Source organism: Emericellopsis cladophorae (genome assembly GCF_022114955.1).
Source record: "Emericellopsis cladophorae strain MUM 19.33 chromosome Unknown NODE_45_length_187309_cov_120_362465, whole genome shotgun sequence".
In the NCBI taxonomy this organism is placed as follows: domain Eukaryota; kingdom Fungi; phylum Ascomycota; class Sordariomycetes; order Hypocreales; family Bionectriaceae; genus Emericellopsis; species Emericellopsis cladophorae.
The window spans coordinates 123,527-150,852 of NW_026250970.1; the positions used below are offsets into that span (position 1 = coordinate 123,527).

General features: G+C 53.7%; 5 protein-coding genes across 5 annotated transcripts; 2 read left to right on the top strand and 3 right to left on the bottom strand.

The window, feature by feature from the left end:
• Nucleotides 1-477: 477 nt before the first annotated feature.
• Nucleotides 478-5,033, top strand: J7T54_002818 (DNA polymerase alpha catalytic subunit-like protein; the record flags this gene model as incomplete). Its single annotated transcript, XM_051508529.1, has 4 exons — nt 478-775; nt 827-1,927; nt 1,983-3,274; nt 3,327-5,033. The coding sequence occupies 4 exons, from the start codon at nt 478-480 to the stop codon at nt 5,031-5,033; spliced, it is 4,398 nt and encodes a 1,465-aa protein (XP_051360406.1).
• Nucleotides 5,034-6,252: 1,219 nt separating this feature from the next.
• Nucleotides 6,253-10,954, bottom strand: J7T54_002819 (Eukaryotic translation initiation factor 4 gamma; the record flags this gene model as incomplete). Its single annotated transcript, XM_051508530.1, has 4 exons — nt 6,253-6,361; nt 6,413-6,765; nt 6,815-10,318; nt 10,370-10,954. 4 exons carry the CDS (start codon nt 10,952-10,954, stop codon nt 6,253-6,255), a joined length of 4,551 nt encoding a protein of 1,516 aa, XP_051360407.1.
• Nucleotides 10,955-13,421: 2,467 nt separating this feature from the next.
• J7T54_002820 (Intron-binding protein aquarius-like protein) lies at nt 13,422-17,848 on the bottom strand (the record flags this gene model as incomplete). The annotated part of the gene is made up of 3 exons (XM_051508532.1): nt 13,422-16,146; nt 16,203-17,409; nt 17,461-17,848. 3 exons carry the CDS (start codon nt 17,846-17,848, stop codon nt 13,422-13,424), a joined length of 4,320 nt encoding a protein of 1,439 aa, XP_051360408.1.
• A 570-nt stretch (nt 17,849-18,418) lies between these two features.
• Nucleotides 18,419-21,183, top strand: J7T54_002821 (THO complex subunit-like protein; the record flags this gene model as incomplete). The annotated part of the gene is made up of 4 exons (XM_051508533.1): nt 18,419-18,718; nt 18,769-19,572; nt 19,873-20,769; nt 20,827-21,183. 4 exons carry the CDS (start codon nt 18,419-18,421, stop codon nt 21,181-21,183), a joined length of 2,358 nt encoding a protein of 785 aa, XP_051360409.1.
• A 254-nt stretch (nt 21,184-21,437) lies between these two features.
• Nucleotides 21,438-22,758, bottom strand: J7T54_002822 (Eukaryotic translation initiation factor-like protein; the record flags this gene model as incomplete). Its single annotated transcript, XM_051508534.1, has 2 exons — nt 21,438-21,725; nt 21,781-22,758. 2 exons carry the CDS (start codon nt 22,756-22,758, stop codon nt 21,438-21,440), a joined length of 1,266 nt encoding a protein of 421 aa, XP_051360410.1.
• Between the last annotated feature and the right edge of the window lie 4,568 nt (nt 22,759-27,326).

A 27,326-nucleotide genomic window follows, 5' to 3' on the forward strand; every position in this document is an offset into this window, starting at 1 on the left:
GCTAATGGCTGTTGCGACGCTGCTCGTGCATCTCTCAAGGTTGCTAATACGAGGGAGTTTGATGATAGCCAACGCGCTGATGAGCGTGTTGCTGTACTGTGCGCAACTCCGATGCAAAACATGCACTAATCGCGAGTGCACTTGAGACACATCTTTATGCACAGCTCGAGTGGGTCCGTAGAGAGCGCTGCTCGACTGGTACTTCCAAGGGTTGCAAGAGGCACTTCTTCTGGTACGTACTCGTCTAGGGCACTTTAACAAGTGCAGGGGTGGGGAGACAGACGCGACGCGTCGACGCGAAACCTGGTCGCGCTTTTGCTCACCTTTCGCGTCGCCAATTAATGGGTTCCCTGCTCAATCACTATCATTACAACTAATACGCAGCGACTCGCTTCGCCTGCACCCGCTTCTCTGCTAAACCTGACCCCCAATCAGCGAGCCTTCCATGACCTAAGAAATTGCTACACAATTTTTATCATGCCTAGGCCGAACCACCGCGCCAAGTTAGCCGAACTGGCCGCCTTGCGAAAGGCAGGCAAGAAAGCGTTCGAGACCTACCAGGTGGACGACGTCGATGATGTATTTGATGAAGTTGACGAGGCCGGCTACAAGAAACTCGTTCGAGAACGTTTGAACGAGGACGATTTTGTTGTCGACGATAATGGCGAGGGCTACGCTGATGATGGCCGCGAAGACTGGGACCGTGAAGATCAACGGTACGACTCGGATAGTGAAGCAGAGGATGTTCACAGAAAAGGACGCCCGAGCAAGGCTGGTAAGACATATATTCCGACACTCCAGAAGAAGCACGACTGACATGGTACAGCCAAAAGGGCTCGCCAGGAGGAACAAGCAAAGCGGGACGCCAACGACCGCGATATTAGCGAATATTTCACAAAGAACAAGCCACAAGCGAAGCCCAAGATCGTGAAGACACAGGACGATGATGATTTCATGGCAGGCCTCCTCGGCGAGGTCGATACAAACATACCAGCACCAGCACCCAGGCTACCCAAACACGAAAGGTCGGGCGAGCGTCGTAAGGCGAGGGCACTGTCACCGGCACCCGAACCTACGTCAAAGAAGAGAAAGTCCACAGCGGGTCTTTTGCCGTCATCTCCTCCCGTGCCAGCGGTTCGTTTCGACGTCGAAGACGACGACGATGACAGTCACATGCCCCCGGTTTTCGACAACGAGCCTCAAAGCATACTGGATGTACCGATGAGCGACCCCGCCCCATCTTCTCCGGCAGCTAAAGTTGCTGAACGAATGGCGCACATTAAGAAGGAGCCAAAAATCGACGAAGACGAAGACGAGGACGAGGACATGATGGAAGTAGCTCAATTGGGCGGCATCGCCACAGCGAGCGTGAATCTCGCCGGCTCTCGAGTCGTCAAGAAAATCATCAAGGAGGAACCGCAGCTCCCTTCTCAGATCACATCATTCCCAACCAAAATGCCCGAGGCAGCTGTTGATTCGTCAGAATGGAACAAGCTCAACGACAGACTTAATGTGGTCGACAATTCTCAGCCCGAAACGAAAACTGTTGGCAAGATCGACCACCAGGATGCGGTAGAAGATGATGGAAGCATCAACTTTTTCTGGACAGACTATACCGAGATCAATGGCAGCCTCTGCTTGTACGGCAAGGTTCTGAACAAAAAGACGAACAGCTATGTCAGCTGCTTTGTCAAGGTTGACAATATTCTGAGGAAGCTCTTCTTCCTACCACGACCCCAACGCCTCGCTGGCGAGGACGCTGGCGAGGACATTGAAATGATGGATGTCTATACCGAGGTCGATGAGATGATGACCAAGATGAATGTCGGCATGTACAAGATCAAGGAGTGCACACGCAAGTACGCCTTTGAACTGCCGGACGTGCCAAAAGAGGCAAAGTACCTGAAGCTGCTATACCCTTACACAAGTATGTTTTCTTGCCAGGCCCAAGATACAAGACAGCTTACTGATTCCCTGAACAGAGCCTCAGCTGGACAGCAACACCCAAGGCGAAACGTTCTCCCGCGTTTTCGGCACTAACACCAACCTATTCGAGCAATTTGTCCTCTGGAAAAACATCATGGGTCCTTGCTGGCTGAAGATTCAGGATGCCGATTTCGGGGCCATCAAAAACGCTTCCCATTGTAAGCTTGAGGTTCTCGCTGAGCATCCTGATATGGTGTCAGTGGTGAGCGAGTCGGACAACCTGGATGCGCCTCCTCTGACACTCATGAGCGTGGCCTTAAGGACCGTTTTTAACCACAAAGACAACAAGCAGGAAATTCTGGCCATCAGTGCGAGAGTGTACGAGAAGGTGTCCTTGAGTGACACGACACCCGCTGAGAAGCTACCATGCCGGACGTTCACCGTGATGCGCCCGCATGGACAGGCATTCCCTATAGGATTCGATCAACTTGTGAAGAAAAGAAACCGCGCCCCCCTCATCCTCAAGAAATCGGAACCCGAGATACTCAGCTACTTCCTGGCGCAAATGGATCTCACAGACCCCGACTTCATCCTTGGCCACCAACTTGAGGGCGTGGATTACAGCGTGCTTCTGAATCGTCTGCACGAAAAGAAGATCCACCAGTGGTCAAGAGTGGGCAGGCTCCGAAGAACCCAGTGGCCTCATTCGATCACCAAGGTCGGTGGCAATGTGTTTGCGGAACGCCAGATCATGTCAGGCCGCTTGCTATGTGACCTGGCCAATGACATGGGCAAATCAGTCATGAATAAGTGCCAGACCTGGAGCTTAACAGAGATGTGCAGCCTGTATCTCTCCGGAGACAACCGTCGGCGTGACGTTGACAGTGAGGTTGCACTCAACAGCTGGGGGAAAGACAAACAGGGCCTCATGGACTATGTCACTCACTTAGAAGCAGACACCCACTACATCGCGGCTTTAGCCGTGGGCACCCAGCTTCTACCTTTGACCAAAGTCTTGACCAACCTGGCTGGTAACTCCTGGGCACGCACTCTGACAGGTACGCGGGCGGAGCGAAACGAATACATTTTGCTGCACGAGTTTCATCGTGGCAAGTATATTTGCCCGGACAAGCAATCCTTCAAGAGCCGCGTGCAGGCGGACAATGAAAACAACGAGGAGGCGTCAGCAGAAGGCAAGAAGAAGGACAAGTACAAAGGTGGACTTGTTTTTGAGCCTGCAAAGGGACTCTATGACAAGTTTGTTCTGGTCATGGACTTCAATTCACTGTACCCTTCAATCATCCAGGAGTACAACATCTGTTTCACAACCGTTGACAGATTCTCCGTTGTAAGTCTGAGCACTATCCTTCACATGGCTCGTGGACTGACCATTTCCTTAGAAAGACACCGAGGACTCGGTGCCAGCGGTGCCCGCTGATCAGGACCAAGGCATCTTCCCTCGGCTCATTGCCACATTAGTGCAACGTCGTCGTGCAGTCAAGAGCCTAATGAAGGACAAGAAGGCGTCCCCAGAAGAGCTCGCTACTTGGGACATCAAGCAACTTGCTTTGAAGCTTACCGCCAACTCTATGTATGGCTGCCTCGGCTATCCCAAGTCGCGGTTCTACGCTCGGCCTCTGGCTGAATTAACCACATCGAAAGGCCGAGAGATTCTCCTCAGCACTAAGGAGTTGGCAGAAGGCAAGTCGTTGCAAGTCATTTATGGTGACACTGATTCCGTCATGATCAATGCCAATGTCGACTCAATCGGCGATGCTTTCAAGGTCGGCCATGAGTTCAAGAAGGCTGTCAACGATCAGTACAAGCTTCTCGAGATTGACATCGACAATGTCTTTCGGAGGATCCTGCTTCAAGCCAAGAAGAAGTATGCTGCTATTAACTTGGTCGAAAAGGATGGCAAGTTCATTGAGAAGATGGAGGTCAAAGGCTTGGACATGCGTCGTCGTGAATACTGCGCACTGTCCAAAGAAATCTCGAAATATCTTCTCGACGAGATTCTGTCGGGCAACGAGACCGAAACCACAGTGGCTCACATCCACGAGTATCTCCGCGAGATTGCTACGAAAATGCGGGAGCAGCAGGTTCCGACAGCCAAGTACATCATTTACACGCAACTCGGCAAGTCACCGGAAGCGTATCCCAACGGCGACACCATGCCCCAGGTGCAAGTCGCGCTTCGTGACATAGCGCGAGGCAAGACCGTACGCAAGGGCGATGTGATATCCTACATCATCACTGGCGACAGCAAGGGTTCTGAGCCTGCACCAAAGCGAGCCTATGCCCCCGCCGATCTCAAATCAGATACAACCTTGCTGCCTGATGTAGAATGGTATATCGGCAAGCAGATATTCCCGCCTGTGGAGCGTCTGTGTGCCAATATCCTTGGCACGTCGACTTCACAACTTGCTGAACAGCTTGGCCTGGATATACGCAAATATAGCTCGCTCCAGACGCAGCAAAACAGCTCCGCCGACGATCTTGAGATCCACCCTCTGGAGTCACAAATCCCTGATGATGTGCGCTTTGCCGATTGCGCCCGCCTCTCCCTACGCTGCCGCAAATGCAAGGCATCCTCAGGATTCGAAGGTCTGCTGGGCTCCATGAGCCGCGTCTCTGCCAGCGGCATACTCTGTACTGGATGCGGCGCCATAATTCCTACACTTTCGATCGTTGCGCAAGTTGAGCACGCTATCCGATCTCACACAACCCGGTACTACGAAGGGTGGCTTGCCTGCAACGACTCTCAATGCGGTAATCGCACTCGTCAAATGAGCGTTTACGGCGCACGCTGTCTTGGTCCCAACGGTCTCGCGAGCGGCTGCTTGGGTCGTATGCGTTACGAGTACACGGAGAAGGCTATTTACAACCAGCTCGTCTACTTTGCCAGTCTGTGGGACGTGGACCGCGCGAAGACCAATGCGACTGAGGATGCTGACAAGATCATGGCGCTGGCAGAGCACAATCGTGTAAGGTTCAGCACGGTGAAGGGTGTAGTGGACAAGTACCTAGACAAGTGCGGTCGGCAATGGGTCCAGATGGATACGCTATTCTCCAAACTTGGCTTCAGCAAGTTGATTGCCGTCTAATCCAGGGTGCAACGGATCAAGGTACATATGTAGTTGGCTTTGAAGGGTTAGTATCAGGGCGCGGCGGACGACGAAGCTGTGGTATCAGCCGATCTCAGGAAACATAGCTTGGCGTTGGATAGGCGTTTTGAATTATTGTGACTCGTCGGCTACGTAATGAATGGACTTTTGATGACCACGATCCTCTCGATTATTATTTTGCAATGCTCATTTCATGTTGTATTCGATTGAACGCGGAAAACCATACATTAGTGTTTGAAGCACCCAGATTCATGAAGCATCGCATCACGGCAACAGTAGGCGAAGACAACAAGTAACAGCACGTACATATTTACCACCTTCAACCCTGTGGCCTCACGTTAATCAAATTAAATGATGCATAGTTGGAATCCCCTTTCCTCTCCCTTCAAGGGAAACCCGTACACACCCACCAACAACGCCCGCCATACCATTGACAGCTGGTAACCATCATGGAGACGCAGAATGGGCATCAAACGGGAGACAATGATTGACAGACCTGTTGGCGACCAGGCCAGCTCATCATTTCCCATTTTACCATCAAGCACGTTGTTTCCTTGGTGGCCGACCGGCCGCGGGCGCATAAACAGGACTCTCGACACCAGTAAGAGCGACAAGTCCGGACCGTATCAACGAGGTTGGTAGATCAACCCGTACACACACAGATGCTGGACCGTCCTGTCGTCCAAAGAGGTAGGCCCCCTTCTCTTCTCAGGCTGAGCCTCCCGCCTGACCTCGCGACTCGGCACTCTTCGTAGCCGCGAGGCAGACCTGATCTTTCCTCTCCCACTCCCCCCAAAAAAGCAAAATGCATACCAAGTTTCATCATACTTGCAAGCGGCGACAACATCAGACAGTAGGGCGGTGGTATCGAAAGCATATCAGAAAGAAAAGCTCCTCTGTGCTGCAGAGAAATCGATTGCTGGAGCAGTAGAAAGTTGCTGGCAGGCAGTCCCTTTTTCTCCTGTCCTTCCTCAAATTGCCTTGCCTCCTCCTTGACACATGTGTACGAAGCCAGCATGGTGATGTTTTACTGCAATCGGAGAGGTATCATGAACAATTAAAATGCAAACGTGCAACTTTTGAAACGCATCTCGAGGGATCCCTGTAAATGCACGAGTGAACCGCAACCCCCCGCCCCGTCTATGTGCCGGCCGAAATGCAGTGACGCCGAAATGAGGAAAATGAACAAGTAGAAGATCTATTCGTCGTCCTTCTTGCCGGTGTCGGGCACAGCCTTGGAGACGTTGGGCGAGGCAGCGGTTGACGGGGGGGAAGCAGGGTGCTCGCCATCCATGTTTGCAAGGAGGCTGTCGTCAGTTAGCCAGCGGTTCAGTCAACAAGGACAGATATTCACGCACCTGAAAGCATTGGAGTGGGAAGGGTTGTCCCTGACTGGAGGCGTTCCTGTGCGCGAGGAGGCACCAGACTCCTCGCCGCCACGACCGAGAGAACCGCCTGGGCCGAGACGTCGGCCGCTGTTGCTGCGGGACGAGAACATGGAGGTAGGGCCGAGCGTCACGTTTCCGCTGGTGGTACGATTGGCGGTGCCCTTCAGACGACGCAAGTCGTCCATGCCGACCTGGTTGCTGGTCTGCTGGTAGCCGGCAGAAAAGTTGCGGGCGTCGCCTCGTCCGACAGGGGGGCGACCGCCGCCGCCACGCTGGTTGCCGCGCGCAGACTCTTGAGCTTTGGCAGCTTGTGCAGCCTCGGCCTGTTGTACGTTAGTATTTGCTATGAACGAGCTGTAGCAGGTGACTTACCTCAGCGCGGACTTCATCCAGCGTCTTGGGGCCCTTGTTGGTCTCCTTTGAGTGCCAGTTGGCCCTACGCAGATCGACAACGTCCATCAGCATGAACTTCATACGGCTGGGAAGTTCAGGCATGTCGACCATGCCCTGGATGCGCTGGAAGTAGACATCCATCATAGGGCGGCCCTTCTCAGACATATCGAGGTTCTGACCAATGGTGCGGAGAAGCTTGGAGAGCGACTCAATCTCAGCTTCGTCGGGCACACCCTTGTTGTCGACGAGCTTGTGCACACACTCAATCATGATGCGCTCTGTGAGCATGCCCAGCTTGTAGAGCTCACCAATGAACTGAACCAGACCGAGACCACGGCGTTTGGCAGCAGCAGCGGCGTAGTACTCGTCAGACAGCATCTCGACCTCTCCGGGCTTTTTGTTCGCTTCTTGGGCCTCAGCAGCATCCTCGGCCGCCTTATTGGCCTCTTGCTCCTGCTTCCAGCCGCGCTCGAACTCAACCTGGCAACGGTTGAGAAGGTACTTGCGGAACAAGCCGCCGCCACTGACGGGGGCGCCAGCCCTGTCCTTGACACGCTCATCTTGGATATCTGGGCTGATGTTCTCAAGCATCTTCTTGCAGAACTTGGCATACATGGATGCCCAGTGAGCCTCATCGGTGGCCTTCTCAAAGGTAAGCTGGATGACCTGGCGCAGTGTGCGACCATCAGTCTCGTCCTTGGATTGTGCAGAGATGGCGAGGATCTGGTCCGAGATTTTCTCAAAGTTCTCGGGCGTCATCTTGTTGAGCGCAGCCTTGACCTTCCTCTGGACCATTTCGGGATCCATGTAGCCGTCCTTGGCGCCTGGTGCGGCACCAGCATTGCGACCGATACTAGAAGGCTTCCATCCGCCGGCGGTAACAGCAATAGGCTTCAAATCCATGCCAGCGGTCAGAGGCATGGTCTTAGCAGCCTGGGCCTCCTTGGCGTCATTGCCCTTGCGGCTAGGCTTGCGGCTACCTTGGCGACCAGACCCACCCATGTTGTTTGAAGCTTGACGTGACATGGGCTGGCCCATGGGGAAGTTACCAGGTGCGCGGAACGAGTTCATCGAACTGGTGCCAGGACGCGGTAGTGTGCCACTCTGAGATTTGGCAAAGCGCTCGGCAGACGTAGAACCAGGCGGAGCACGGCCACCAGACGAAGAGCTGGCATTGAAGGCGCCCATCTGGAAGGCATTACCACCACGCCCCGAGGGTTGCCTAGCGCCAAGGGTTTGGGCGCGCCCAGAGCGAGCTTCGTTGTCGCCCATCAGAGTCTTCACCTGCTGGTGGAACTCGGTCGAAGGCTGTTCAGTGAAAACCTTCTGGAATTGCAGCAAAAAGTTGGCATCATATTTGAATGTCTTGCCCTTGGTGGCAACAGCAGCGTTGAGAGCAGGGTTGGGAGACTTGATGCCCTCCGGGTACATGTCTTGGTCCATGACGCGGAGGAAGCGCGCAGACTTGAGTGACTGGAGAGCCGCACTAGGCTGGGCGGGCTCGACCGCGCTCGTCTTTAGAGGTGCGAGATTGAGCGCCGATGGCTTGCCGCGCTTCTCACCAGCCGCAGGCTTAGCATCGAGTTTCATGCCAGCAAGCTTGTCGGTCACAGAGTCCACCTTGGAGGTCTCAGCTTCCTTGGCAGCGGCAGTATTGCTCTCCAAGAGATCACTGGCAGAAGCAGACTGGCCCGATTTCTCGGCCTCAGCACGCTTGCGCTCCTTTTCCTCCTCGAGACGCTCCATTTCGCGTTCCTGCTCGCGAAGCTTGCGATCTTCTTCGGCGGCGTTGGCCAGACGGTTTTTTTCGGCCTGCTCCTTCTCGGCAGCCTTCTTCGCTTCGGTTTTCTTGCGGTGCTCCTCTTCCGCAGCCTCACGCCGGGCGTCTTCCTCCTCCATTTCACGGATCATACGCTCCATCTCGTCCTCATCAGGCTCAGCGTTGCTCTCCGCCGGTTTCCCAGGCTCAGCCTTCATAGCTTCGACAGGGGGCTGAGCTTCCGCAGCGGGCTTTTCGGCAGGCTTTTCCTCCGTTTTGGCTGGAGCCGACTCGGTAGGCTTGGCCTCGATGCCAGATCCAGCTTTGGGAGCATCCTTTGCGGTGGCGAGCCTGATCTTCTCCTTTAATTCTTCTTGGATCTCCTTGACCGACTTCTGGACAGCGTGGCTGTCCGTGCGGCCGTGCCCTGCAGGCGTAGACGGCTTGGGAGGAGGAGTTGAAGTCGAGGAGGCAACAGGAGGAGTCTTGGTCTGCTGGCTGCTTGGTGCCGGCGATGCAGGGGGGGCCTTGAACGTGGAAGTATCAAGAACCTCACCAGACGAGGACTTAATAACAAGAGCCGCGCTCTTCTTGCCAGGCTTGGAGAAGATGTCGGCATTGGCCTGAGATGGGGTTCCTTGCTTGCTGTTCGAGCCGCCGACGACTACTGGACCGCCTTGCTGGCTGGCACTGGCAGGTCTCTCGGGCTGCGAAGGCGTGCGCGACATACTGTGAGATTGGTGGTGATACTGGGGAGACGCAGCGTAGGCCGGGTTGAAACCTGGAGAGTTAGCGTGGCCCATGTAAGGGGCCTGGTAGTTGCCATAGGGTCGGCCATAGGGGTCTGCTTGAGCACCATAGCCGCCATAGCCCTTTTTGCAAGTCAGCAAATATTGTTCAAAATTGCCCCCGCAGGGTGAGAGATCGATTGAGGAAGGGGGACCAGGCTTCAAAGCCGGTGGGTGTGCGGTGATGTGCTCGGGTAGGTGATGCGGGATGCAGGAGTGTTGTTTTGGAGACTTCTCCAAATGGCTGTCAGAGGTGTTGCGAGCTGGCTCCATTTCGGCGCCGACCCAGCTCTTGTCACGGCCAAAACGTTCGTCATGACGGCGACTCCGAGGAGGCTGGGCGTAGTTGTCAAAGTTTGGATGCTCGCGCAAGCCCTCTGAACGGCCCGACATTTGGCTCGACCTGTCCGTGTCGCGACGAAACTTGGTCTTCTTGTGAGGTGCTTTGAAAAATGGCTTTTTGTAGGTCTGCTTGTGGGGAAGATGTACTTGTTGCTGAGGCATGCCCGCGTTGTACGGGTTGAAGCCAGGCTGGCCACCGTGCATCGGCATCGGACCACCCATCTGCGCTGGGGGCATGTTTGGAGTGCCGGGCATTGAGTTTCCGGGGATCGCATTGTGCATGGCAGGGCTTCGGGCAGCTGGCTGCGGTGAGTTAGGGTAGCCCATGTTGCGGGGACCTTGAGGCTGGAAAGCAGGAGGCATGCCGCGGCCCTGTGCGGGACCGTTTCGGTTGAAATTGTTAGGGGGAAAGCCCATCTGGTTGTTGTTAAAATTGTTGTGGGGGTTGAAGCCACGTCCTCGGCCACCTTGATTAAAGTTTGGCCGTCCCTCGCTGTAGTTGGAGTTGTGGCTGTCACGGCGGAAATGGGTTCCTGGCTGCTGCGCGGCGGTGACATTTTGATTGGGAGGGACTGAGCCTTGTCTCATGTGACGCTGCATTTGTGTCAGTATAGAGTTGTATGTCACAGTGCATGCCGAACTTACATCGCCATCGCTACCGAGACTGCCAAACGTCATCTGCTGGCCGCCGGCCTGGGAGAGGCCAGAGGGAGGTCTGCCCCCGCTGGCCGAAGGCTGCGGGATGGGGGAAGGAGAGTGCGCGGGCGAGGCCACGCGAGGGTTGCCGTTATTGCCCGGGATGGGAATAGGGGCGGCATTGGCTGCCTGAGGAGAACTGTGGGCGGCCCCGGGGGAGCCGAAGCCAAACTGGATGTTTGACTTGGCAGTAGCAGCATGGCCGCCGTTGGCGGCGAAGCTGCTGGGACCGTTGGTAGCCATGGTCACAGAGGTTTGGCGCGAGTGGGCGCCGTGGGACGGTCCGCGAGGGGCCGCAGGGATCGCAGGGTTGACGACAGGCTTGCCGTTTACAGGAGCAGGTGAGGCCGACTTTGCATTCTGCGCTGGCGACGCTGATGTGCCAACGGTAGTCGAGTCCTGGGAGCCAGACGCGTTTACAGGCGGCTGGTTCTGGGAGGACTTCTGAGGCGCACCTGCAGCAGAGGCATACGACGCCGAGGGTGCGGAAGTATTGGTCGCCGGGGGGTTCTGCTGGTTGGCAGGCGACGTCATATGGAGATGAGAAGTCGGTTGTCAAGTTTGTACTCGTAGACCGCAGGACTTGCGACGAGGCAAAGAAAGTAGATTAGAGTGCGTAGCGGGGCGACGAGGCGAAAAGGCGCGCGAAGGGACGAGCGGAGGAGTCGTTGAGATCGTGGGCGAAACCGGGAGCCAAGGTCGTAGCCGGTCGAGGTCGCTTGATGGGTGAGCGATGTGAGAGACGTCGAGTCTGTACCTCAGTTCCTGGGCGAGCGAACGCTTGGAGACGAGTGTCGATAGACGACGTCGGGAGGATGAAAAAACTCTAGACGTCCAACGATCGCAATGTGGGTTTTTTTTTTTCGATTCCTCGCAGCTGAGCAAGCGATGCAGCGATGCGGGAAAAGGGAGAATCGGAGTGGAGAGTGGTCCTAGATCTGGTATTAAAACTAAATACACAGAAAAAGAACGAATCCAAGTCTGACGAAGAGGAAAGGAAGGCCGGTGGAAGAAAGACTTCTTGTGACCCGGACCAGCTTGATTCCTTGAGTAGGTGGTGGTGGTGGAAGAAGTTGTGGAGGACTGGGGCGAAGGCAAGCAAAAAATTTGGGCGGGCGGGCAGCACCAAACCCAAGCAAGCTCCGCCCATCTCCCACTCAATACTCACCATGCACCACACTCTATTATCACCCTACTACCACTCCAATCACTAGCAAGACTCTCGGGAGGCCACTCACTGTACCTAGGTTAGTCGACTCCAGTCGTCGACCTTAACCACTGGCTCGACTTAAATTAACTCTGGATGGGCACATGTAGTTGCTGGGCTTTGGTGCTTTCCTTCAGCCTTTGGCTCCGGTAGGGGACCCCCTCCAAGGTAGGCAAGAAGCATCGTAGGCGACTCGAGTAGGGCCTATATCTAAGTAGGCACTGTACGCGCAGGCGATTTGCACCTGCTGAGTACAGTGCGCCGTAAGACTTACCAAGTTTGTTTCACTTCCGCCAGCACTAATTGATGACGATGAGGAGCAAGGCACCGCCGCCCATAACGTAGGCTAACAATTATTAGCAGCACTTTGGCTGACGACTTTCAGATAAAGAAGGACCTGATCTAGCATCATTCCAACCCACAAAGAACGCCGCGCTGACTCTGTCTACTCGAGTATCCAGTGCAGCTCTACCGTGACATGATGGGAAGGGTTGCTCATTGTGCTCATTTAATAATAAAGCAGAAGGTAAGCAGGCGGACGAGGGTAGTCAATGGGCAAATTCCGAGGAAACAATCCCATGCGCCTACGCCAGGTGTGGTGACGCCAATTTCGGAGTGGCCTCTCCCTGCCTGCGGCCCAGGCACGCACACCCTCCTTCCCAACGATGATATCAGGGTCATAGCTCCGTCACCCCCTTTGACGGGGTAACGAAGGTAATCGCCTGGCTGCAAGAAAAAGGACCCTGAAACTGCGCTGGCTATCTCCACCCTGACCGTCCCGGCCTTTACTGTACTTGAATCATGTCATTCCTTTTTGTCATTGAGTCGTATCTGCTGCGGCATGGCGTAGCGCAAAAATGAATGAAATTAATAACACAGCAATGCAGTCAACATTGTCATACAAGCAGCTCTCACATGCATCCCGGGGCTGCGTCGCACGCACTGTGACGGAAGCCCTGCGACATGGCCATACACACGGTGTCATTCACACTGTGTGTTGCGCCCCAGTTGCCATCACCTCTTGCGTGGCCTGAGCCCTGATTCAAGCGCGCATGTACGTACAAAGGGCCTTTTCTGGTTAAAGATTAATTACAGCCCTACACGACGCGCACGTCATTCACCGGAAGCTTTCTTCGTTGATCGTCACATAGTTAAAGTTTCTCCTCGGACTAACTATTAGCCAGTGATAAACTTGAGTGGTCTGATTATGCGCACTTGTGTGTCCTGATTAGCGCATCATCAAGTGGGAAAGGCCTCGCTCGGGGCATCCCGCTCCGCCACAAGTCCAGATACAGATTGCGCGCACCATCAAGATCCAAGGGACCAAAGCTGGCCGTAGGAAATAATACATGTAGAAAACCGCTGACTGGGCTTCTTGCTTCGCCTGTGGCTGCCAATTCTGCGCTCCCGGATTAATCTGATTGGATGTTTGGTCGGGACAGGGTTTAAACTACAAGTACGTACGTACAGCTTCAATCAAGAGTCAGTAATCAGAGTGTTGAGATGCCCACGTGCAACACGCACTAGCGCGTTCATGCACAAGCTACGTATTAAGTTACATTTGCAGGACATTCGCGATCTCTCACGAGTTGGGAGGCCCTTTACATTTATTGGGAAGTCGAGGACTTTCAGCAAAGCATCGAGCACCTGTACGCTTGCATGTTGATACATCTGGTTCGCTCGCTGCTTCCGAGGTCAGCCAAGTTGGACGGATATACTGAGCTGTGGTTGATCATCCGTCACCTTTTCCATTGTGTCTGCCAGGAAGCTCTACTGTAATTGCCGCGTTAATGCTCAAGCTTCGCCCTCGCGGACTTCGTGGATATCCGGCTCCAAATCCTCTGCTTCCTCCCCATCATATGTTCCTTGCTCGTGACCATCCCCATTCTCCTCTGGGATCGTTGTGACCGTCGGGCCACCTTGCTCAGTCTGTAGCTGCTTGGCCCGAGTATTTGTCATCTCATACACGTATTGACCGAGATGCTCGACATTTTCCATGGCGACCTCGTTGGGCAGAGCCCCGTCTTCCTCCGCAATGAGCCTCTTCGATGGCCACAGCTCACCAGGCGCCAGCATCAGCTTATCTGGCCTCTCTAGCAAGAGGTCGAAAGCTGGTCGGAGCTCCGCACACGCATCGAACACCTCACGTCTCCCGAGAATGTATAAGCCAAGACGAGCACGGGAGACAGCTACTGTCATGCGACGCACGTCTCGTAGATATCCAACCCTCGATGTCCTCGTAAGAGACAAGATAATGTAGTCATTCTGTTCGCCCTGGTACTTATCGACGGTGGACACAGCCTTGGGCATGCCAAAGATGTGATTCTTCGCGCATCGGTGGTTCAGTACGTCTCTGATCAGCGCACGTTGACCAGCGTAGGTTGTGAGAATGGAAACTTTCTCTGCTGGGTAACCCAGTAGCCGCATATACTGGAAGATGGCAACTGCATACTCCGCTTCTCCAAGATTTTGTATGAAGTGCGGTGTAGGCTCGACTTCGCCCTTTCCTTTGTAGTCGGGGACGTTGATAAATTGAAAATCGTACTTGAATCCAGCGTTGGCCTTCAGGAACTCCTGTCGATTCTGCACGTCGGGTAGATTATCCAGTTTGGGGTATCGCCATTGGTAAAGCTTGGCGATTGACGGTCTTGCGCGACCCTGCTGATCGAGCATGATCGTTGGCACACCGAGTCGCACCAGTCGTGAGAAGAGTGACTGCTCCAGGTTGGCATAGTGTCGGAACGCCAGGCTCTGTATGACTGGGGAATTCTGGTAGTGATCGCCACAAAGTACAACTCGCTGCAGCTGGAGCTCGTTATCCACGGGTTTCTGCATCGCAAGCGGAATGAAGGTTTCCGCCTCGGTGATCTGAGCAGCCTCTTCCATTATAACGTTGTCGTAGTGGAAACCGAGTCCTGCGATTTCACCCCTCCGAATGGCGGCATGTGTCGTGGTCATGGCAACGATGCGGGCCTCGTTGGTAAGCAGGTAATTCGTCTTGTCCCGCTCCCTGCGTAGAATCTCAAATGGCACAACATCCGCGAGCTCGGTGAAGATCTTGGAAATGTGGTGGTAGCAGCCATGAGCAACATCCAATACCTGCGTTCGTTCTGCTTCTGGATTGAACAAGGGTTGGGGCGCGTCCGCAAAGTATTCATGGAACGGGAAGGCAGTGATGATCTCCGCAACAGTCGACTCCTGGGCGTTTGCAATCTGTAGGAATTTGGACCATGCCGGTTCAATGTACGCAGTATTGAAATATCCAGCTGTCTCAGCCGAGTTGTCGTGAGCGCCTGGTGCTCCAAGGCTCGTGGCAAGGCGCTTCACTTCTTGGAGATATGTATCCCGATTTTGCAAGAAGGATTCGACACGCCCGTGTTTACTGAAGTTGCTCTCTGTCAGCAAATCCTCCTCACCATGGCCCAGGCGCAGCAGATGCCGCTCGTCGATGTCCAGAGCGGCAATTTTGGCAAATAGTTGATTCAGCGCTTGGTTGCTGTGCGCCACTAGCAAAGTCTTCTGCTCGGGGAAATTATGGTATATGTTGCTGATGATTTGCGTCGCTACGTCGGTCTTGCCCGTACCTGGGGGACCAACGATGACTGTCAGGCCTGGTTGAGACCCAGACATGATAGCTTCGGTCTGAGCAGGTGTGAAGCGGATTGTGTTCAGACGAGGTGCATCGACCTCGTAGGGGCCTCTATTCGGAGGTGTGTATGTAGAGACCTTGAATGCCTCCACATCCCTCTTAGGAACGGGATCAGCATCGCGTCGTCGCTTCTTGGACGGCTTCTTCTGCTGCACCGGGGCGTCTTCTGTCCGTTCCACGCTCTCCAGGACATAAGGGGGTGCAAAGCTCCCTGACGCATCGTCGGTGGGTTCAACAGTTTTGCCCGGCAAGCTCTCAATCAGATGGTGCCAGTCGAGGAAGCTGTCGCGATAGTCCACCTTCTTTATTCTGTTGGCCATATGTTTATAGTGCGCCCCCGCGGGGTCGCCGTAGCCCAAAAATACTTCGTGAAGCCAAGATGGCAGAGGTACTTCTGAGAGAACCAGGCTCCGAATGGACTCCAAAACAGGTTTGAAGTTGTTCTCGCGTCTGCCACGGCGGAGGATGATATTAATCTTCCCATATGGGTCGGGTTGCCCTGCTTCCGTCTTTTCGGTATCCAGGGCGAAGTTCTTTGGGTCGAGTCGCAACTGAATGCGTCGCTTGCCGTCCAACCCTGCCGAGCCGTCTCTGACATGGCGACCTTTGTCGTCCGTGATCTGAGTAACGACTGCCGTGCGCACGTGCGAAATACCCATCTTTTCGTGTTCGGATATCACGTCGGCGCCGTTGGTCAGAGAGTCCGCAGGAGGGGGCTCAATTGCCAGCAGGAACACCACATCGTCCGGTCGTAACGAGTCCCATTCCTTACGAATTCCATCTCCTACCCGCCGGATATCCACGGCCACCTCGGCACGTACGACGGAAGGATACTCTTCGCCGACCAATGGGGGTACAACCTCAAGGATTCTATGAACTAGTTAGTTTAACCAATACATGAGGATTCTCGTGGTTATGAAACTTACGAAGGTCGGTCGACTGGCAATGCCATCTTCGAAAACCCAGCAAATTTTGTGTCTCCAGGCTTTTGGGATTCTGGGCGCAGCTTGCGCAAAGCTGTGTCAATATCCTTGCGAATGCCATAAAAGGCTTCGCGGCGATATAGGATTAGTGCCCTCCAGAGGAAGTCGCCGACGGATAGGTATTGAAGATTGAGTTTGGGCAAGGCGAGCGGCCGGGATCCATCATACAGGTCAGCGCGTTGGAAGCTCTCATCGAAAAGATTTTGTTCCGTCGGAGTCAGTCCCATTCTGTGCGTCGACTCCTGGAAAGTGGGCCGCGCTTCGAAGGAGGAGAGGATGATCTCCATGAAGAATTTCCTGTCCATGGGGATATTGACTGAATCTGGATACTCCACTCTCAAGTCCAGGAGTGAAAGCAGCTGCATTACCTCGGCGTCTGTCAACGGCTGCAGTAGTGACTCCAGCTCATCCCTCTTATCAATGGCCCCATAGTTTGAGAGTGCGAGAACTGCGAGTTTGTCCTTGAAGTGTTTCAATGCGACGCGCTGCAAGCGCCCAAGCCGTTTGCAATGCTTATCGTACGCTTCTGAGCGTGTGAGTTGCGCGCCAGTCTGGTCGTCAATGGTGAAGTAGGTGTAGTGAACAAGCAATGAGTGTAGTTCGCGAAGAAGGCTGTTGTTTTGTTCGTTGTACATCGGAGAAAGCTTCATGGCAGGTAAAAGATGCAAGTCGTGCAACAAGGTGTTGAAAAAACGTCGCGTAGGTAGCTGGCTCTGCAGATCCGAAATGAATTCGGTGAAGCGCTCGCAATACAGCGTCTCCTCGGACGTACCTGAGCCGCTGAACAACGTGGCAAGGAAGTCCAGCAACAGAGTGTACAGCCAAGACCTTTCAAAGCGAAGCTTGGCTTTGGATGCATCGTCTGCAGCGTCATATCGCTTGAGCGTTGCCCGCCACCCTTTCCTCAGATGTGCATTTTCGTTCAGCCGCGCCTCGCGTGCGCTCTCGTTGGAGAGATTGTGCCAAATGCCAATCGATACCAAAGGGGCACATTCTTTGCGGATGATTGTGCAGTCAAGGCTCTGGAAGGCATGTATCAGGAACGACAGAAGGTGAGTTCTGACGGGGATGGAAAGGGATCGGTCAAGTATCATCGATAGCACTCGGCGAAACAGGGAGGGAAATTCGATTGGCCGCTCTTCGAAGATACCTGGGAGTACTCGGTTAGTGATGCCAGGACAAAATGGGGTGGAATACGTACTCCATGTCTCCAGATGCTCGCGTCTTTTCACGTTGATGATCAAAACAATGAGCAGCACGTGGAAATTCGACGAATCCTCCGTATATCCCGGCCACAGGTAGCTTTCCAAGGTCTGGAGGCTCTCAATCAGGCGCAATGACTTGTACTGGAAGCCTTCGCGGTCGAGAACATCCCATATCCCTTGCTTCACGACATCGTTCTTCACCTTAGGTTGCGCTGCCTTCTTCCCTGTCTTCAGCCAATGCTTCCGAGCAAGCCGCACAAAAGCATGTTCCTCCTCTTCGATTTCAGCGGGTGTGGGATGGTCTTCGACGGTCGTCTGCGCAGGTGGTTGGGCCTTTGCCGCACCCTTGCCCTTGAGTCGCTTGGTGCTCTTTGCGTTAGGCATGGCTACGCAGGCCACGCACCATCAGTCGTGGGTTCAGCTAGGGCGTAAGCACGTCTCGTGGAATCGCGTGTCAGTAGAATGCTGAAATGGTCCAAGGTGCCCTACAGACTGATGTGGCTTTGGCAGGGTGGTGATGGCTATTATGGGCATTTAAGCGCGACGTCGAATTCGTTCTGGAAATTTCAGCCTTGCAGACAGATCCCGGCGCGAGTTGCCCCTCTGAGCTTCAGGTACATGTCTCAGCGCGGCAGCAGGCGCGAGGCAAAAATAGGCAAAGCAAGCAGGGCGATCTTAGGGTGGCATTAGCTCCGGCTTATTTTTGACCACTGACCCAGCCAAGTACCCTCCTGTCCAGTCCTTCGCCTACATCCTGTCACTCAGCCTTCCCGGGAATCAGAAAATCGTCGGTTGCGCAACGTCCACACTCGAAGAACGCGTGCTCATTACCACTTGGCATTTCTCCTGACCCATATAAAAGCAAATCCGATCGAGCTTTGAATTCGAATTCATGCAGAGCTAGAGCAAGTCGCTGCGCGACCATCGCAGCTACCATTGTGTCGACCCGCCGCCATGCCCTCAATCGACGTCGCAAACACCACGTCGCCAGGCGTGATCGCCTTTCGTACATTCCTGGATGAAGTGCTGGGAGAGGCGATCACTGTCAAGCCTCCCTCGGACGACCGCTCATTGAGCATCAACCCTCCTCTCCAGAAAGACGATCTTCACGATTTCTCGGAACGATTATCACAGGTGTTGAGCGACTACACAGCAGCGGAGCAGCAGGCCGACGATACGGAGAAACTCGCCGCCAAAACCCGTAAACACAATGTCGTTGAGGTAGCCTCACGGGCCAAGTTCGCCACATTGACGGTAGGAGGGTACACCAAGGAGGTGCGTGACAGATGCTAACAGGACGGCAGGCCAGCACGCCGATCAGCGGCCCCGAGGCTGTCAACATCTGGAACCTGCTCGACATCATATTCTTCACTGCCGATATAGGCCATGGCGATCCGGCGCTCATGTTCCTGCTTGTCGAGGACCTACTTTCGAGCCAGACAATATCCGGATGTCGAATAATATTCGACTTTCTGGAGTCACGGCGCGAGCGATGCGTGAGCAAGTTCTACAAACAATCGCATCTCATTGTGCTTCGCAGCTGTAACGAGCTGCTGCGAAGGCTCTCCAGAGCAGAGGACACCGCCTTCTGCGGAAGAGTGTTCGTGTTCTTGTTCCAGTACTTTCCTCTAGGCGACAAAAGCTCGGTCAATCTTCGCGGACAATACCACGCGGAAAACGTGACAACATACGAGAAGCCTTTGGAAGGTGGGGATAAAATGGAGGTTGACAAAGAAGAAAACCTGGACAAAGCTACCGAAGCACCACAGACCGAGAAACCTGGTGGGAAGAAAGCAGATACTGGGACACCCAAAACCTCGAGTCCTCCGTTGTCAAACGACGAGCTCTATGACCTTTTCTGGCCTCTGCAGGAAAGTTTCAGTCAACCGCTGAGGCTATTTGAGCCAGCAAACCTCAAACCATTCCAGCGAGGCGTCGAAGAAACTGTGAAGAAGTTTGTTGCATTGCCTTCGGCAACATCAAGGTCAAGCACAGTCGACGAGCCCAAGTCAAGTCTCAAGCGGAAGCGTGAAGGCCTCGAGGATGGTGAAGGTGCCGAGGCTTACAACCCGAGATACCTGACAAGCCGTGATCTCTTTGAGCTTGAGGTATGTCTCAAACAAGACGCATCTGCAGGCGCATACTGACTGTTTAGATTGGCGACCTTACCTTTCGCCGCCACATACTCGTTCAAATGCTAATTCTGCTTAACTTTATCTTGTCGTGGACCAAAGAACCAAAAGCCAAATACGACAAGATGATCCAGCCCTGGATAGAAGCTGCAAAAGAGAGGACAGTGGTCGATGGACCTAAGGTTAACCATTCCCTGCTGTATACAAAGGAATTTAGCGAGGAAGACGTGAGTCCTCCAGAATCCCATTACACGAGACATACACTTACGATGGTAGGCGCGCTGGGCAAGAGAGACCAAAGACAAGATCGCAGAATACATGCGGAAGGACGTACCCGGTAAAGCGTTCTACAGGGTGATCGAGACTGTTCTCGCTCGAGACAAGAACTGGGTGTATTGGAAGATGGCAAGCTGTCCGCCTATCAAGCGCGACCCCATTGATCCAAAAGTATGGGCTGAAGCACAAGCATCGGCCTTACGTGTGACCACCAGCAAGAGGCTCCGTCCAGTGCCGATGAGTGCAGTACCTATGGAGTTTCTAAAGCCCAAAGCGCCCGGCCAAGCTTTGAAGGAGCTCGAAGACCCAAAGCGCTACCAACTACCAGACCTGGACTCTTTCAAGGCCAAAATCAACGACAGCGACTTTGATATCCAGATGGCAAAGACACCGGCGGAGAAAGCGCGGGCGCAGGAACGCAAGGCGAGTCAGAGTTGGAGAGCTATGCGGATAGCACGCGGTTTCAAACTGGCTGCTTTCGACAAGATCGACAATCCGGATGATATTTCAGCAATATTTGAACCATTGGAGGACATTGTTGCTGAGGTTGCAGCGGACGAGATTGCGGCTGACGAATATATGCCCGCCAACCGGGAAGCTGTCATCGTCTCTGGTCCTCCGGGTGCAGGAAAGTCATCCATCATTCAGAAGCTCATGGAGGCACGCAAGGGTGTCTTCGAACGTGTCGTGCGACATACCACAAGGGAGCCCAGAGACGGAGAAACAGATGGAAAGGACTTTCACTTCGTCAAGGGCCCTGAATTCAATCAACTCCGCGACGGAGATCGTCTGATCGAGAACGTGGAGCAAGGCGAGATTGCCTACGGCACAAGCTACAAGGTTGTTGAAGTAGTCACAGAGAGCGGCAAGGTTCCTATCATCGAAATGGAAATTGACGTAAGTTGACAGTCTGATCGAGCTGGAACGGGGATAAACACTAACACAAATCACTAGTCTGCCAAATTCGCCAAAGACATGGACTTTGATGCCCGCTACGTTCTTGTCAAACCGGCTTCGCCAGAAAGCCACGAGACCTTCTTGAAAGCAGAAGGTGGCCGTGATGATGCCGCAATCAAAGCGGTTGTTGACAGCCTCCCAGCGCTCGTCGAAGGATTGAACGCAGACAACATTGCCGGCAAGGTAATACTCAACGAGAACGTCGAAAATGCTAGCCATGAGCTTGGCGATTATCTGTATCAAAAGGACGCAGACGCGGATACAGAAATTGTGAACGGTACTGATACAGGCGAAGCACCATTATCTGAACAAAACAACGGGGATATGGATGTGGATGCTCCCGAGGCATCATAATACAGGGCGTTCGTTTAAACAAACAGGATATCTGACGCATGCGCAGCCACATCGAGCCAATTCATAGAGAGGGTCGCTATGATTCATTCTGTCACGGGATGAAGTACTTTGAGATTATGCAGCAGGAGCACTGGAAATTGAATAGCAATCTGTCTACTAGCACTCATCTTATCCTGCATGTACGAGATACTTCTCCATGGCTCAAACAACTAAGGAGTGGAGTGTTCAAGATCAACCAACATTTGGACCCGACCTTACTCGTCGTCAGATTCCTCTTCCTCAGACTCAGCCTCCTCGAGCCATTGCAGGAAGGGAGCGGCGGCCTTGCGGACCTTCTTGGACACAGAAACGTCAGTGTAGCGCTTGGAAGCCTTGGCGCCCCATTTGGTAACCACCTCCTCGCTAATGAGGTCGAAGTGATAGTAGAGCTGCAGGATCTTGGTGACCTGAGTGTAGATCTCAGGGTCCTTCTGCGCAAGGTTGCCCAAGAGACGCTCGGTTCCACCAAGAAGGGCCTTCTCGTGGCGATCGCTCGTGATGCACTAGATTACGTTAGTCAAAAGGTCTAGAGAGAACGTAGGTTGCGAGTAGTTTTACCTGCTTGAGCATAGACTGGCGCTTGGGGATCTGAGTCGTGATATTCTCGTCGAACAAAGTCTGAGCCAGAACCTGGACAGTACGGTGCTTGGACTCGATGCCGAGCTCCTTGGCCTTGAGATAGATGTCGATCGAATCGATCTCGTCGACAGACCCCTTCTCTTCGGCTTGAGCAGCGATCCAGTTGCCCAGATCATCGTAGACGGTGCTGCCACCCTCCTCATCGTCCTCGTCTGCCAAGGTGAGCTTCTGCCTCAGCTCGCCGGGAAGCTTAGCCTGGCGTGCTTTGACGGCCTCTTCGCTGACATCAACAGCCCAATCATCGTCCTTAACCTCGGCATTAGCGTCGATCGTGGGAGCCTCAGCCTGCATCTTCTGCAATTCGTCGTCGCTGACGGCATCGTCGTCGTCTTTGCCATTGGAGCCTTGCTCGGAGCCGTCGTCCTCACCACTGACGTGGCCGTTGCCGTTCTCGCCAGCCGTGCCATTCTGCTTAGCCTTGCGAGCAGCCTTGCGTTCGGCCTTGTCCTTCTTGCTCTTCTTGGGCTGGTTCTTCAGAATGAAACCACTAAGCTTCAGGCGCAGGTCGACCTCGGAGAGCTCACCACAAGCCTTGCAATCCAAGTGGATGCGACCATCCTTGACGTTGACAATAGTCTCGGGGTTCTTGCACTTTTTGCAGAGAACAAACTTGTTGATGAAGCCATCCAGGTGTTCCTGCAGCTTCTGGGAATCGTGGGCGCCGTTGATGATCCAACGGTCGTCCTTGGGGTCAATGTTGGTCTGAGCACCCAGCTCGAAACCAAAGTACTTGATGACATGAGCACCAGGGCGGGCGAGCGACTGAGCCACGCTAGGCAGGTTGACAACGACGGTCTTGATACCATTACCCTTACCCTCGATCTTGGTCTGGATCCGTTCCATCTTGTAACGATAGAAGGGATCGCTGACGTCGCGGCGGACGTTGATGAGAGACATGTTGGCGGTTTGCGTAGGGACGATTTTACAGGTGGTGGAAAGATGTGCGAGATCGTCTCCGCTGGCTTGTCGGGTTTGAATGACCTTATGGTGACAGACGTGTCATGTGAAGATGTGCTGGGACGTGGCGGTGACGAAGAGGTGCAAGGCACGGGCGATTTTAGAGCTCAGTATGACTTATACTGGACATAGGAGCGAACTGATGACAGTTGTGAATGGTGCAATGAGACGACATTAATCTCGTGTTGATGATGAAAGTTCAACCGTCAGAACTGATGTCGGGACTCGAGGGCTGCCGCGGTATGCGAAACAACTGCAGCGTGAAAAAGTGTCTGGACACAGGGACTTTATCGTACTGATACATAAACAGCAATTCCTCTGGCGGCTGCTATGTGGTCGGTGTGTGGTGCGAGAGCGGACGAGGTGAGGTTGTCGTCGAACGCCAGACGCAGCAGGTGTCGTGGGGTGCCGAAGTGTTGATTTCGTGCGCAGAATGTAGCGGTTGCTTTCGACTTGAAAGTCGATGATCTTTCGTGGGGACAATCGGGATGGTTTTGTCGCAGACGAGGCCTGTTGTTGGACAAGTTGGATGGTTGTGGGAAGCGCGCGGAGACTGGAGAGGAGGTGCGTGCACGTGTGGGCAGAGTTTTCAAAAGTGGAAGCGCTGCAGGCGGGACAGAGGGGCGAGCAGCACCAACCAGCACTTGCAGTCCTGCACGACTCATTCCGCCCACAGTGCGCTGGACACTATGATTGTGCGCGTCTTCAGTGCTGGATATAATCATCTTCCGGGAACGTCTCATGCTTGACCGCAAACTGGTGGCTCTTGCTCTCCATGTTGAGGCTTGCACACCTCGCAGACAAAACTTCCAGCGGTACATGCTCGTAGACATTCCCGTGAGCGGTCTTTGCGTGCACGGTGCGTACACGGTTAGGATGCTGGACTCTACCTGGCATAAAGCGAGACAGAACCACACTCATGACGTCCCAGGAATAATTCATTTGCCTCTGGTAGGTAGTGTGTTTACGCCTATTGCTTGGGGCTATCCCTAGGTTGCATAAGGTACAACTAGTCCCGCATCGTCGAATTGAGTTTGCCATCTTCAAACCTTTCCTTCAGCCAGTCACAGGCAAAATACGGTTGGCCCCTTTTTGATGTTCCCGAATGAAAGTAAAAAAAGAAATATAAAAAAAGGCAAACGGAATCAGGAACATACCTTGACCAAGCGCCTTCACATCAATAAGACTGACTGATCAGCCGACTTGATTAGTGCTCAAGTCCCGCTATGGGAATGACCACGGGAGTCTAGAGGCTCAAAATGGAGCAGGCACTTCTGGTCTCTGGGCCTTGAAGAGATCAGCTGGTCTGCCATGGCCATGCTTTCCTCGGTCATGGAGGCGTGGGGAGTCGTGGTATAAGCTGAATACGTATCCCTAAGGAGAGTCTTCATCTCCGCCAAGGCAAGGCTGCGAAGACATCAATATCTTTATTCTCCTTGATATAGCAGGTGAGGACTTACTGCTTGCCAATACAGCCTCGCCCTCCATTGGAGAAGGCAAACATCAACCTCCGCCTATCGGTATCCCCGTCCTCCTCCAGCCATCGACTTGGGTTGAAGATATGAGCCGCTGGAAAGACACTGGGGTTCAGACGATGCACAGAATACGCCTGACAGCTGACTATTGTCTTCGCGGGTACCCAGGTGCCGTCGATCACTCGACCGCCTAACGGCACATAGCGCGGTAAGGACATGGGGATCGGTGGGAAGCAGCGGAGACCCTCGAGCACCACAGCGTCCAAGTACGGGAGCTGGTCAAGGGGAGCATCCGGACTTGCCCTGAGTTCGGCCTGTAAGCGTTGCTGGACATCCCGTGATCGAGGCTGCGATAACTCCCACATCAAGAAGCAGAGCCCATCGCCAGTCGTGTCGATACCGGCCGCAATATGGTCCAGGCATTCCGCGGCTGTATCTACCTCGTCAAGACTGCCTGTCTTTTCGCGTAAGCGGCTCAGAAGGGTGAAAGGTTCAGCTTCTCCTTGTTTGCTGGTTTGTTGCACATATCGTTCCATGAGAGGTGTCTCTCGGGGCTTCCACCAGAAGTTGAGGATACCTGATGCGAGGCGGTGGAGAGTTGGGGCATGGAAAGACACTAATCGATCTGCGATGTTGATTTGCTGTCAGCCTGGCATTGTTCTGGTGAAAGGGGGTCGGATTTAGTCTCACTCTGGAAGCTGTCGTCTGCGGCAACCTGGTGCATCATCTCTTCATCGTGAACATCTCGCAGTGAATCGGTTCCCTCGGGGTGGAAGAGATGGTGCGTGACGCAGTCACAAGCGTAAGCATGTAAAGCTACTTGGTAAGCCCGGCACTGAATGGATATAGCAGAGCGTTCTTACAGCCCTGGGAGTTTGTTAGCCAAGAGTGCATTCACGGCCCAAATGCGCGCCTCTTGAACTTACAAAAACATCATGCTCTGCTAGTCCTCCTGCGGTGCACCTTGCAATGAATCTTTTCGAACGTTCTTGGATTCCCGCAATGGCAGAACCACGCATGACATTGGAATTTGCGTATCGATCTGCTAGAATTCGTTTCCTTTTGGCATGCTCGACTGTGTCAGCTATCTCGAGGACATTACCACCATCAGCTACTCACATCGGTTTTGCCCAGAGTAGTGAACATTGTCCTTCGACCAAATATTGTGAAGAGATCGTAAAATTCAGTCTTCTCGTAGCCGCTTCCCCCAGAGCAGTATATCTCTTTCAACGCAGACCATGACGTGAACGAGACCTCGTTCGGCGCGATCCGAACCACAGGGCCATACTGCAAGTGAAGTTCTTGTATATAGAGAGTCCGATCAGCCCTCAACTCGTGCAATTTCAGTAACAACGAAGTGAAGGCGGACACGGTGGGCCCAGGCACTTTCCAAAGGGGTGATTTGACTGTCCGGGAGACAAGAACAGCCACGGTGAGCAATGCTATGCTTGCAATGACCGTCGGCGACGTAAGAAGCATATTGAGTGAGGGGGTCCCAAACGCCTTGTAGAGTGAGGAGTCTAGAACAAAACAATACGATCGGATTGGGGCATCAACGGATTATGTAGCACGAAGATACGTGACACCCTAGGCGCACTTTCGACATGACAAGGTCCCACTGGGATTATGAACGCGCTGTCTCCGATTGCCCAGCATCCCTTATCTTTTCCCCGCATATATCATGGACCCTCATTAGAGACAGCACTTACACAAAATGAGTTTAAGTTGTAAATGCTGAGATCCTCCTGGCGGGAATGAATGCGACTGGAGGCACCAATCCAACTCAAAGGTGCAGGCCGAGATCGGCCCCAATATTTGGCCTGGATATCGTAATACCTACCCTGCAGATGAGTGCATTGGTACCAGAACTTCATCAGTAAAATCAGAGCAACGTGTTGTTCAAGTTCATCTCAGGAAACCAGTTGTTCTTATTGTCTTGGTTATCGGGTCTGTCGCGAGCCGAATTGCGATAATCTGCCGCTATGGTATTAGGGGCCTGGTGGGCAGGCGTTTGCTGAATCTTGAACAACATGAAAACTGACTCTCAACACGTCACGCAGCATTGACCACATTACTCAGAATGATGGATGACAACTTGTCGAGGTCCCCTCTCCCCTCTAATAGGTCACTGTCGATAGGACTCAATGAGCTAACTGATCAGCCTCACAAACTCTTCTTTTGCCGGCTCTGACCTCAAGACTGTCGTTCCAGCTAGCCTCGTTGCTTCCTGTGCGCTCCATTTCGCGATTGGAGCGGAGCAGCACCCCCTCCAGTCCTTACATAAGCGACGATAGGGCAGCTTACGGCTGTTAAGACCTTGCCTTGTTTAAGTCACTTGTGCAGTTGATAGACGCACAGTCTGCAGAAACCGCGAAAGATATTGAAATATCGATTGCCATTTGGCGTGCCACACGTAATCACTGCAGAATTGGCAACTTTGAGGATCTCCTGTATCAGCAGCAGGACTCCAAAAAAAGACAGCCAACCACAGCTTCAGGGGATCCGTCGACGGCGCCGCGCCCGCGCCCGCGCCCATTTCGATCCCAACCCCAGCTCGGACAGGCACTGACACTGGGTCAAATCTGGCAATATAAATAGCACAACACCCTGGAACGCGACTGTGACTTGCTGTCAGGCATCACGAGGAAGAGGGGAAGCAGCTGGCGTTGCTTACATGCCCCACACGAACCAATTGGCATTCCTCCTGGAGATTCGAGCTTGCATTCTTACAAGTACACAGACCATTGTACACACTAACGTCAACTGCACCAACAGCCCATCACCGGCAGCAGGACGTAGCTACTGGGCAGACACAACCGCTCCGCGCCCCTTTGGGACCTTCATTGTGGCTTGGGTAGATACCAGCCAAGCTGTTGGGTAGCCAGATTGGCTCCTCCCCTCTTCCAAGTCGGCCCCAAGCGCGCAGCGCAATCCCAGTCGAAGCAATCGCAGCACCACGAGGCCTCTAGTTTGCATTGTCCACTGCCGCCTCGTCCCCAAACAGCATCCCGCCTCTAATTATCTTCCGTCCGC